At 38.1% G+C, this 13291-nt stretch overlaps 1 protein-coding gene across 9 annotated transcripts in view; it reads right to left on the reverse strand.

Moving 5' to 3' along the window:
• Window positions 1-331: 331 nt before the first annotated feature.
• epha3 (eph receptor A3) overlaps window positions 332-13291 on the reverse strand; it is an 87589-nt gene continuing 74629 nt past the window's right edge. For 5 of the 9 annotated variants that reach the window (XM_061840988.1, XM_061840983.1, XM_061840987.1 and 2 more), the window contains 4 exons: window positions 12602-12751; window positions 12291-12484; window positions 7900-8055; window positions 332-3358 (listed from right to left, as the gene is read on the reverse strand). In XM_061840988.1, coding sequence (XP_061696972.1) covers window positions 3253-3358; window positions 7900-8055; window positions 12291-12484; window positions 12602-12751 — 606 coding nt within the window. In that variant the 3' untranslated portion in view covers window positions 332-3252. Of the gene's footprint in view, window positions 3359-3432; window positions 4990-7899; window positions 8056-12290; window positions 12485-12601; window positions 12752-13291 lie in introns of those variants that run through there. The other 4 variants (XR_009798063.1, XM_061840986.1, XM_061840984.1 and 1 more) reach the window with 4 other exon arrangements.

Here is a 13291-nt window from a genome sequence, read left to right on the forward strand (position 1 = left end):
TAGCATCTCCAGAATTTGAAGACAGAAAGGTGCACAGATTCGGCACCAGAGGTGGTACTGTACTACTAATAGCACCCCATCCATCCATCCATACATCCATTTTCTTCAATTTTTCCACCCCCAGCGGCACTGCTATGATTTATTTATTTATATCATCACAGTGAATGGTACTGTGCTTAACAATAGCACAGAGGAGAAAAAAAAATGTCTGGTGCCCCCCTGAAAGTGCAATAATTGATTTTTTTTTTCACTATGTACTTTATATTGCTCCATTACCTTTTTGTGGGAAAACAAATGTTGAAAATAATACACAGAACCAGGTCTATCAATGTAGCTTTTTTGGAAAATATTTTGAGAATATTTATTATAAAAATATAAATGTTTCCACTACAAATCCTCTTACATTAGTTGACAAGGCCAGCTACGTTTCAAGACGTAAACTCTCACACAAACACACGGGTCAGTTTTGAGACAGAAAGGAAGGTTTTCTGGATATGGGGTGCATAACAAGTATTGCTCTCTCAGATTTCCCAGGTTGATAAAATAAGTCAAAAAAACAAAACATAGATTAACACTGACAGATAATTTACTGTAAAATTTGAAAAAAAAACAACCAAAAAAATAACAAACACTGTGCTGTGTAATGTTAACAAATAAATAATTATGTAACCACAATTGTGTTTTTATTGTAGAAAATAAAAACAGGTTGACAAATATAATTCAAAACAAGATAAAGTATAATACAGATGCTTTTTGTCTCTTTTTTTAATTAAAATTGTTGCACAATTTGTATTCTTTTTATACATACAAAAATTTGTACAAAGAAGAATGGCATGTACATATTGCAGGATCTGTCGGGCTAGTTGCTATATAGTTATCATGGTTCACATTATGTACATGCTAATCAGATCACATAGCAGCAACACCAGCATGATCACATAGCAGCAACACCAGCATCCACAGGTAAAACACCGGATATACTGATATTGTGAACAGAGCTGGAGTTCTCCAAAAGCACCGACATCATCTCTGTTCACAGGGTAAATGTAATCTCCAGCCAAGCCGATACAATTCCTACGTAAAGGAAAGTGCTCACACATTGTGTATTAAGTGCATTTGGAGTGCACCCTTGTACTGTCGTTGAATGTTTCTCATCCAAAAGTATAAAGCGGCACCAGTTCATAATACTGTGTCATTCACCAGAATCCATGCTGATGTCCCTCTATATTGTGGATCATCCAAATGGAAAGGTGCATTCATGGAATCCCTTTATGGACATATGTATTTTGATCTTATATTAGCAGTTTTAAGGAAAACATCATACTTCGTAAATGGTAATGGTGCTAAATCTTATACAGTTTAAACATAACAGGAGGTTTGCATGGTGAACAACCAACAGGGTCCAACCCAAACATAATAAGGCAGTCAATGTTTTGCATTAACCCCATCAACACTTCATTCCAGAAAATAGAAAACATGTATTCCCTTGGCTCTTGTTAGACATGTTTTCAAACTAAGGATAGAAGACTGTAACTCTCATGTCCCTCATCAACAATTTGTTCAAGAAAATATAACACCTGTTTTCCCTCAGCTTTTGTTTATCATGTTCTTTAGACGAAGAATAGCAGACTATCATTTTCATATCACCGGCAATTTTTTTTTGTGCTGGGCATAGTCTGCACGATTTAGTTGTGTTGTTCAATTCCACCAAAGGCTACAACTTCTTTATCGGCACATTTGGGTCATTGCTGTTCCAGTGCATTTTAAAGTGTTGCAGACTGTCAACACAAACCATGAAGAAGAGTTTTTTTTCCATCTATGGTAATGCTGAAAAACAAAGCCAACGGTGATGGGGTCACTTCCCTTATCATTATGCTTCTAAGATAGTTTTCATCTACTTTGTCCTGGCATAGGAAGAAAAAGTTTCAAAGCTTTGGAAATGTAGTTGAAATTTCAACTGTCTCAGAAAACTATGAGGGTAGAGCAAATTTCTGACACATTTTTGTCACAGGTCATCAGATCATCCCACAGTGAGGCCCAACCTGACTTTAAATTGTGCCATATTTAAAAGTAAGTTGCCTGACAAGGACTCAGGTTGGAAAAAGTCTTACATTTTCAGTCTTCAGTGTATGTCCGGCCTAACTGAGGAAAATCTAATTATGGTTGCTGAATAAGAGGTTTTTTCCCAGGAAAATAAAATCAAGTACAACTACACTTGGAGTTGAAAATGAATTCCATTGCACAAAAGAATATCTGAAGGAGAGGTGTGGAAAAACTGCTTTATCTTTTATGCCCCATTTCCAACACAATTTCTCAGTCGCATCTCTCTTACCGTGCACTCTCAATTCCCCGCTCCGGTTTGCTCTGTTCACTTCATCCGTTTCCGCTTGTTAGAGAAAATACAGATCAAATAACGTGTGCATCCTGAGATTTCACACAAAGGTCGAAACCGCACTATAACGTTACAACATCTGCTTGTATCACATTTAACTTACATTTGTAAAACAAAGAGTGTGAAGTGTGTTATTGCTCCTATACGTCCAAAGCTTGCTGTTCAATCCACTGCGAGTGTAGCATGATCATGGCTTCTGAACAAAGCAGTCCTATACATTAATCATCATTATTGCTTTGATGTGAGAAGCCTACAGAATGCTAAAGATAAGAACAGATTGGGTTAATATGTAGGTAGTTGCAAAAAAAAAAAAAAAATCTTCATCAGTCCAGGAAGGGTCCAGACTGGATCAGTTGCTGCTGCTGTCGTCCATGCTGCCATGCCAACCATCTTCTTTGACACATGTTGCTGACCGGGTGTAAAGGGAGAAGCCACCAAGCATGCCAGGCTGGCAATAAACAGAGAGAAATGCCATCCACGTTCATTGGTACTGAGGGCTGCAGCTTTGGCCTCTGTTCCTCCTCGCAATCCAGTCCAGCCAACATGGCTTTATCCCTGACCAGTTCTGTTCGGCTGTGTTAGTTCACAATGTGCATCTTTAAACCCAACCCAGCGCCACTCTTTGTGTCTATAAGGCATCTCAATTTGAGAATGGATCAAAGTCAAGAGTCAGCCAGTTAACTGGTTTGTTGCACTGGGCTCTTTCTATTTCTCTGGCAGGACTTAATGTGTTCAACAAAAGCCCATAATTTTTAAATTCCCTATCAGTTATCTGCCATTATCACTTTGTATACACTGTGTGTATTAGCAAGTAATATGCTGCCATGCTCCTGGTGATTTTCCTCTGTTGACTTCAGCTTTTAAACAGGTACAGGGATGTTCTTGGTGTGAGATTCTAGGGCTTTGAGGCTGCTCACGATCTTCTTCTGTGGTCCTGCAATTGTCACTCCAACCTTTTTCAAATCCCTAGTGAGGAGGAAATGTAAGAGAAAAAGAAAGAAACGGGGAAGAGAGAAAAAAGGACAGAAGGGGTCATTTACCAGACACAATGACGGGCCAGGACATGACAGAGGAAAAGATTGGGAGAAAAAGAGATAGAAAGTGTGTATTAGTGATGAAGGATGTGACATCTTTGTGACATTTAATGACATGCTCCCAGCACGGCTCCCTTCACTTTCCCATGCAGCTGCCATTCATACTGAACTGCATTTCCCAGAAGGCCAGTCAGCTGCCACTGCTCTGAATGAGGATATGCCTCGACTCGCCATCACTAATAATCAAAAACATAAGCCTTTGGCAATACACTGACAGTTGCAGTTATGACCTGCCATTGGAAGAAACAATCACATGCAATGGTCTGGTTCCCTGCACTGAATTTTATCCAACAGACAGGTAGGGGTATTGGGAAAGGAGCACAACTGGTACATGATTTATAATTAAACATGCAATTAAAAAAAGACTATTCAATTGGGAAGAAAAATTGCACGTTAAGAGCTACCGCTTCAGTTCAACCTTGGGTATGCATCAGCAGCGCAGATACAATGGTGTCTGTGAAATTACAAACTCATTTGAGAACTCACTAATCAGGTGCATACATTTTAATAAAATATTAGTAGAAGCTGATAAGTAGCAGTCCAAGTGATGACACTACAAAACCTCTTTTAGCTTTTTTCTTTTTTTTTAGTTTGGTAAGTGTAACGAGAAATAGTTCATTATGGAAACAGGAGATCGGTTTTGCAAAGCAGCAGACTTTAAGAGAAGACATTGGTTCAATCCGTGCTTCAACACAAAGGGGCAGGTTACATGTTAAGTGTATCAGAATTGTAGTAAAAAACAAACAAACAATACAAATAAAGGACTTGCAGGAACAAGCAGCATTAGTTTGCAAAAAGGAGATGATAGCTTAGTTTCCATCCACATGATGGAAATACTGAGTCACAATATTTAACATTGAAATATGTAAATTTGTATTGGCATTTATCACAAATTTTGCTCCAATTTTTAAAATTTAAATCATTATCATCTAACCAAAAACATGCATGCCCAACCACTAAAAAAAATGACTATTAGACAGATTAAATCAATTTTATCTGTGTCAGTAAATACTTACAAAATCACCTGTTTAGGTTCCTTATACAAGTTTCCTCTTCAAGAAATTATATTCTCTTTTAGATTGAAAAGTTAAAGCCAAATGTAGCCGCCCATTTGTGTGCTTGAACAAGACAAATCGATACCTCCGTTAGCATGGATCAGCATCAGTTAGCATAGCTAAAATATTGTGAAGTTTTTAATAAAGTGGACATGCATGTTTTTAATGGGAACAGGCTATATGTGATGCATGTATTGTGGAATAGAAACATAGCTATCACATTATCACTAACTATCCCCTTGTAACCCAGAAGGGAAGGCCAATGAGAAGTTCTACAGTTCATGTTCAGCTCCCGAGGAGGGCCTTGGCTGTGCTGCACCACCCACCATCCAGAGTCCAAGGAATCAAAAGGAGAGGAACTGCGTGTTAGAGAGTGGTGATCCCCATGGACGGCTCCCATTCTGGGCAAGTAGCTGGTGTGACGTGGACCTCTGTCAGAATCACTCTACTGAGACACAGCCACGCCCAGCAATGTTAACAAATGGAATATTTGTCATGTCCTGCCTGTTTTCTTTTTATTTTCAATATCGTTTTATACTGAAAGGTAATCTAAGACATGTACAATATGACACACATTTTTGTACGTACACATGAAACAACGCTCCAACATGGTTAAACTGTCATATATCACTCAACAGAAAAGATAAACTCACACGAGCATTTTAAGACAATTCATTCAGAATATAGGATATCTGAAACACCAAACCTTACCAATAAGGATCATGTGTTGCCTTGTGAGTTAATGTATGTGGTCTATTTTTTTCTTTAAATCCAAAATGGTGATCTCAAGAGCCACATGTTACCTTTCCCTCCACCTCATCTTAATTAGCCAGGCCTGTTTGTTATTTTCTTGTCAGTATAGCCAAACGGAATGAGCTCAAAAACAGGCAGCATTGCCAGAACAATGTGATGATCAGAAAATGTATAAACCTTAGGGGTTGGATTACACATTCTGAGATTAGTATCTCGAAGAAAATAGCTGTCAAATGTTTCGTTCTGAAGTGTTGGTGCAGTCATTCCTTGACCCCAGTATAATACCTCTTTAGGGCATTTTTGTTTCAAATAATTAAATTTGACAACAGCATAATGTGTAGTCCACCGACTGCTGTCTATAAACCTGATTGTACTTTTCAGATAAGAAAGCCAAACTTTACAAGAGAGGGCCACTTTTGTGTTGATGGACCTTCTCCATTGAAAACTGATTGACGTGTTGGCAACTGAGTCAGAATTTAATCATCTTTGGGAGAGGGAAACAGAGTGTGTGGATTGGATATTAATCATTGGCGAGGTGGGCAGTTTTCTTTCTTTTTTTTTTTGGTAGGGTTGGCCCAGTAATATATGGGTCCGTGGCCCCGGTGGTTGGGGACAACTGATCTAAAGGCTACGCTAGATTAGAGCTATTATCATTTGTCCTTGGAGGGTTTGAAGGCTTTTCCAGATTTGCACAAAGCATGTGTGGCAGGAAACTTGGACATAAGACTATCCATATGTAGACATGTATTTTCCCAACTTCATTTTCTAAAATATATCCGTCCACTCGCATGGAATCAAAGCAAGAAATGTGACATTCTAAAGTTGTCAACAATTTCAACAAATGCGATGGATTGACTTTTTAAAAATACACGAATGGCGAGCTGACTATCAACACGACTCTGTAGTGTACGTTTTACAACAGATAGTTTGACAAACTTCCATCAGAGACAACAAGGCTTTGTGGGTAACTTGATGCATGAGAACGGGGCACTGCCAACTGTCAAAACTATTTGGGCTTCCTCCAACTGTTCCGCTGTTGTCGGGTGCCATGTTCAACATTTACATTATGGCACCAACAAGGAGGGCAAATGAAGTTGTGTGCTCACATATATGATTACTGTCCAGAACAATCATTCAGTTTTGAAGTTGAGCCTTCTATCATGATTTTACAATATAGCAACCCCCTCAGCATGGTTGACTCCTTTCGGGAAAGCTGTTTGAAACACCAACACCATCTGAGAGTTGAGAGGTGGCCCTTATTATTCAAGTTTTGAAACCCGATTTTTTTTTATACTTTATATACGATTTGTTTTGTTCGTTCAAATTTGACAGGCTTATTAACATAACTCTTCTTTGTGGTGTGTCCAATTTGCATGCCATTTTTTGGGCGATCTTAGTGCCAGTTTAAGATTTCTTTGATTTTAAAATGGGGCCACCAATCCCTCCATACTGGACTTAAATTACACCAGCAGATGAGTCAGCACTCTGTAGCCCATTACGATTACTGTTTGTTGGAGGTCAGGGCCTTGCAAACACTTGTGCTGACTATCAAGAACTAGATTAAGTCTGTACGAATCAATAGAGTAATCTATATAGAGGAATGCATGGTCCCAGTCAAGGCTGCTAGTCTTGTAGCTATGGTGGTGTTGGCCTTGGTTGCTATAGCCTCATCTTTCAGAGGATTAATACTGAAATGATCCAATTTAGCATCTAGCCACAGGGGGAAAAAGTGTAGGGCAATGGGATTTAGTTTGTGTGAGATTAGTCTTGTGTGGTGTGTTTTGTCATCCACGAGTCTGCAGAGTAAGCTCTTCCTTGGGTTGTCGACTGGAGATAACTTTTCATTGATTAATCATAGTGTACCTATTTATAGAAAAGACATGATAAATATCTGGTTGATGAAATGCATAGAATATATACAGTACATATTTTGTGCAATATCTAGCAGACAGTAAATGGGAGTGAGGGCTTTTATTTAACCATATGTTGCGTTCTGTTTTTAAATGAACTTATTGGTCATTGAGGCAATATAATTCAGTATTATATTCCTAGTGGTGCACAATTAAAAAATCTCCTTTAGTTTGGTCTCCATGTAACTTTTACACAAAAAAATTCTTGATGTTTTATTTGGATTTTATCATAATACAGATTATACAAAATGTGGATTGCATACCAATCTGACAACCATGCCTGCATTTTCTCTCGCAAAGGCCTCCATTGGTGCTTTTTTTCCACATCCTTCCATCCATGAATTTTTTTTTTTTCCAAAATCCCCCTATTGGAGCTCACAATTCCCCACGGTTGTATATCCCTCAATCTCGAGTTCTGTTTCTCTATTTATCACTTCTTTTCACACCCTCATCGTCTACCTTCACAGTCATACTAGATACAGTGAGAGCATGGCGAAATGCCTGTCATGATGAGTTACCATTAGACCTTTAGGAATGGCTCCATAGCTTTTTTCATCTTTTCATGAAAAAGAGAGATGGATTGTGTGTTCTTTATCAAAGGACTATGAATTCCCAGTATGCTTGCCTCACAATTTGGGCCATGTAAAGACTGTTGACATGAATAGGCAGAGTAGCCTAGTGTGTTTGTGTCTTACTCTGTGGAAGCCTTAGCCAGGGTATCACAAGAGCTGTAGCTGACCCCAGAGAAGGCCTCATTGCAGGGCAAGGTCCTCATTCCATCCATCCAGTCACCCATCGTCCCCATTGAGGGAACCTCTGAACTACTTCTATCCAACAACAAGTTGGCCGGCCTGCGAGAGAGAGTGGAAGCAAAAAAAAAAAAAAAGACAGAAGGGAAAATGTACTTGAGGAACTTTATATGCAAAAATAAGTAGGTACAATAAATGTGTTTTTTTTTTATTTTTATTCTAATTTTGAAAATGGATAAAAAGTTCAAAGAGAGGGACAGCGACATTAAAGGGGGATTGGAGTAAGCAAAGGGGCCCTGCTGGGAAACCTCCCACTAAAGACTGGTGCTCTTACCATTAACAATGATCATAAATAGAATGACACTAAGAATGCATAGGAAAAATATTTACTTGGATAAGCATCAAATATTTCTTGTTATAAATGCTAACCTCTTGAAAGTGCCTGCCTTTTGTTTTGAGATCAATATAACATTCATGGAGACATGCTTTATTGCATTTAACCCTACTTCCTGAAATATACAAATATGAATAGATAAATTCTCGAGTATGACAATGCTTGAATTCAGGAGAGAGCTTTGTGTTTTTTTTCCTTGTCAATCCAAACTCTTTCTTTATTTTACTTTACTCATTATTGCAGCTTCCAAATGCTTTTCAAAACGGCTCCTTTCTCAGGTGTAACTATAAACAAAATTGATATTCGAAGCTTGCCTCTTATCTATCAACTCCCAACAAGTACTTTGCTTTTTTGGAGAGAACAGAGAAGAAGAAAGAACAGACAAACAATAGGAAATGTTGAGAAGAGACTGCTGTCTCAAAAGCTTTAGCTTAGAAAACCCTCTACAATCTGTTTCTATGCACAGTACCTCCATATTTTTTTTTTCAAACCATCCTTGAACTATTTGAAAAGCCTTGATTTATAGTTGTTAAGGAGAATGAAACGGCTCTGGTGGGTTTAAATTACACAGGGACCAAAGGTAAAGCTTATGGTGATATGGTGACTGCAGATATGATATAACAAGAGTGAATGTGTGTTTCTCCAACTGAATGTCCTCTGTTCTTCTAGAGAAACTGAAGATGAAAAAAAAAAACGTAGACTTCTGCTAAATCAAAATTCAATCTCAGTGCCTTCTTGTGCTGTTATGTAAGATGTTGGCATAACAAAAGGAATAGTGTCAGCAATAGAAAATAAGTAACTTTATATTGGATGTCAAGTTTTGTATCATATTTAATGAATTTTTAACAAGTTGGAGGATGTATTATTCATCACAGTCACACGTATGAGTAATACATATTATGTGTATTTTAATGAATAACTTTGGAGATTACACTGTAAATTTGTAAATGCATGCAATTATTCTGCAAAGTGTTGGCTATTTTAGTGGGTTGTAAAATACGTTTGAACATCACCTAAATATTACCACAAAAGAAACGATTAAGATGTTATCCAGCATTATTGATGAAAAAAAAGAAGCTAAACTGAGAGGACAGGGGAAATGACATCTCAAATGGAGAAGGGAAAAGAGGAAAATGTGTTTAAGGCTGTGAGTGGTTGGCACATTAAAATAATCTTTTCCTGCCAGAGCAAAGGCATGTCAAAATAGCAAACGGCCCAAAGGAGGAAGTAGAAAGACAAAAAAATTATTTGTACTGGGGCTTCACAGAGGCAGATATGGTCACTTTTACATCAGGCATTACTTAAAACCAATTAAAAAATGCCAAATAATTAAAAGTGCTGGCTGTTTGGAAATGTTTGTTTTAATGGCGTATTGATCATCCCAGTATATTTGCGCGTTTCACTCGCTCTCTTTCTTCTCTGATCTCTTTTTCTCTTCATCATCTGCCTTCTCCTTGACTTTCCTCTGAGATGTAAACTGCGAATGACCTTGTTTTCCGTGCCTTATCATTGTCTTTGTTTGCTCTCTTGTTGCATTTTCAGCTGCATCTCACAGAAACCCAAAGCAGGATTACGAGTGAAGAAACAGGGCGATCTGAGCAAGACGGCAAAGGGAATTTTAAATCCCCTTTGCAGATCTTAACACTGTCAAAGTAAAGAAAACACTAGACAGATGTAAAAGTTCTGTTTTCCAACAATAAACATGATGCCTCCTTCACATTTTTATTTCCCTCCCTTCCATAATATTTGTCATTCTATTGACCTTCAGATAACCAAAGCTGTGTAACACTTTTTTTTCTTTTTTTTGTGAGCTTAAGGGAGAAGAGGAGGCAGATACAAGAACTTGTGCAGACACATGAGGGCAAGACAGTGACCGAGCAATTCATCTCTTGCGGTCCAACTGGGACAATACCCATGGAGTCTCTCAGAGAGGAGAGGCTGATCCAGAGAGTCAGCGTTGGCCCTTTAAATTGAATTTCTGATCTGCTGCTGTTGGATTTGATGGATGTGGTGTAGCGTTAATCAGTACTACTCAGGTGGTCTGAGGGAAGCCATTAACCTGAAATACTTCAGGTGTGACATTTTGATTTTTTTTTTGCATGCAAGATTGTTGCACTAAATATTTGATTAATATTATGTGCTGTAAGAAGATTGGACGTATATGATATTTTTACTTACTTTACTAATATTGATGTATTTAATTATGAGCCTTTGAATGAACAACTCTAAATATTTTGCTCCGAAGTACAATGGTTCTACAGATGATAACATAAATCACTTTTGTCTTATTTTAATGCATGTTGTCAAAATTCCATCATGACGGAAAGTCCACAGGTACACATTTTAATTTTGTCTTTGGTTAACTATATTGAAGAATTTAAACTACATAAAGCTAATGATGCAAATGTAGTTTCCACCCAACACTATTAATCATTAATTATTTCCACCACTGAACAGAAACGTGATCAGAATGGAACAAAAATTTGCACGTGGTCCTTTTCATAAAAAGCAAAGTCACTTGATGTCCGTTTGATTATTTGGACTCTTTGTTACTAGGAGATCTATCAGACAGTGGGTTATTGGAAAGATTCTAATCCATTTATTATTATGTATTATTTATTATTATTTATTTTATATTGATTTATTCATTTTAGTTTTTTGTTATATCTATTATTTTCATCAACGGTATACAAAAAAATCTTTTAAAAACATAAAATATTTTTTTTTATTATAAATTTGGTATGTCATGTGCAAATGCCCAAATACTGTACATGTGTAACGATATAGTATCTAGAATGCTAGCGCCGATCGACAAAATAGCTTGGTTTGGCTAATTAACATAATTTGTGGAGCACACACATCCATTATTCAGTGATATAATTCTGAAATCTCTACGTTGGTACCACTGTATAGCCAGCATGATAGACAATACCCTCCAGCCCTGCTTGGACTGTTGTTGGCCTATAATTAGTCTCTGACAGCAACCTTGACCCTCTGACCCCAGAACCTCGCCATGCAGAGACAGTAAAACTCTGGTTGGGTCCCACCCCTGAACCCTCCAGATGCTATACTCTGGTCTCAGGCTCTTGTCTGGGTGTGGAGAAGAGGGGGTGCTCCATTAGCTAGCCGGGACAGCTTTGTGACAAACGAGGTGTGCAGAGTTGAGTGCAGCTGCTCCCACTGCGGAACTGCCGCCACACACACACACACACACACACACACACACACACACACACACACACACACACACACACACACACAAACTTCCCATAAATCAGCACGCTAGACTCTGTCGGCAAGCCAGTGCTCACCCAGTGTTAAAAGCCAATCAGGAAAATTACATGCAAACTCCAAGGGACCTATTTTCACTTTCTTAAGAAATCATTAGTCAATGTTATGAGCTTTGACGTCTCTATAATACCACATGCGGCTGCTCCAGACCCCATTGCCAGTCTTGCTTCCTGCCTAAAATGACAATTGTGCAAGGGCTCTCCAGGACAAAAGGATAGACACATGAATGGAATCAGACAAAAATAATGCAACGGACACTTTTGGTGACTAAATGAAGAAAGGCATAATATCAAGCACCTAGAGCAAAGAAAGTAGTCTTTGAAAATCAATAATGAACCCAGTTCAAAAGTTATTTTCCCATCTAAATATACTTTTCACCTTTTCCTGTCCTTTCTGGAGACAATGTTAGATGTTTGTTCATGAGCTAGAATGGTCATCCGTCATCTAGGGCTGTGAAATTACTAATGAGCAAAAGTATGTCACAATAGAGGTCAATTTATTTCTGTAAATACGATATATAAAGTGTCTTTTGTTTTGTTTTGTTTAGAAAGAGGTGCTTCTAGAAATCTCAAGGGTGTAAAATTATGGAACTGAACACAAAATAGAACACACACATGGAGTTGTTAAAAATCCATATGCAGTATATCTCTACCTTGATGTGGTGTTGGCTGTAATTTTCAGACTACCAGGGTTGCGTATAAGTTTGTCCAGGATGCTGACTATCTGTTCAAACTTGGGCCGGTTGTTCCTTTCTTTCTGCCAGCAGTCCAGCATCAGCTGGTAAAGTGTAGCTGGGCAGTCCATGGGTGGGGGAAGGCGGTAACCCTCATCTACAGCCTTTATTACCTTGATATAAGAAGAAAAATGGAAGTATTGATTAAAGATTGATATTACTGCAATAGATGTTTGTTGCCAATCAAGTATCTGTGTGCCTGCAAATAGACTTTTACTGAATGTACTCACATCTTGATTGGACATCTCCCAGTAAGGCCGTTCCCCATATGACATTACTTCCCAGAGCACGATGCCATAACTCCAAGCATCACTTGATGATGTAAACTTCCTGTATGCAATTGCTTCTGGAGCTGTCCACCGAATAGGGATCTTACCTCCCTGAGAGACCGGTAGTAAGGGAAAAATAAATCAAAAGACAGAGGTTTGTCAATTGAGCTCGTGGCTAAATCCATGAAATAAAAAAGAAAACAACTTAAACAATGACAATGAAGTTCAAGAGGACGTTAGAGCTAGCTGAATTATGTCTGGATGGATTGGATATGGCATGGTCACACAAAATGTTTTTGGACTTGGACCATCGTAGGGGAACTGAAAATGCAAAATGAAATAAATAAATGAAGAGATAAAAATTGAAAAAAATTGATTGAAGGGTACTGAGGTTCTGTTGGGGCCCGTCAAGCTCTTCCACATGAGACTCATGTAACCATGGATTTAATGGACCTTGCTTTATGAACATAGCACATTTAAAAAAGAAGGTCCTACCTCAAACTTATTCCAAAAAGCTGAACTCATAAACGTGTCTATGTGTATTTATATAATAATTAATAAAGATTGGGAAACTCTTGAGTCCTGAGTCCCCCCAATTTTGCATTAAGTGATGTGTGACAATTGACACCCTGGTCCATATAGAAAGATAGT

Source organism: Syngnathoides biaculeatus, chromosome 14 (assembly GCF_019802595.1).
Source record: "Syngnathoides biaculeatus isolate LvHL_M chromosome 14, ASM1980259v1, whole genome shotgun sequence".
Classification (NCBI taxonomy): domain Eukaryota; kingdom Metazoa; phylum Chordata; class Actinopteri; order Syngnathiformes; family Syngnathidae; genus Syngnathoides; species Syngnathoides biaculeatus.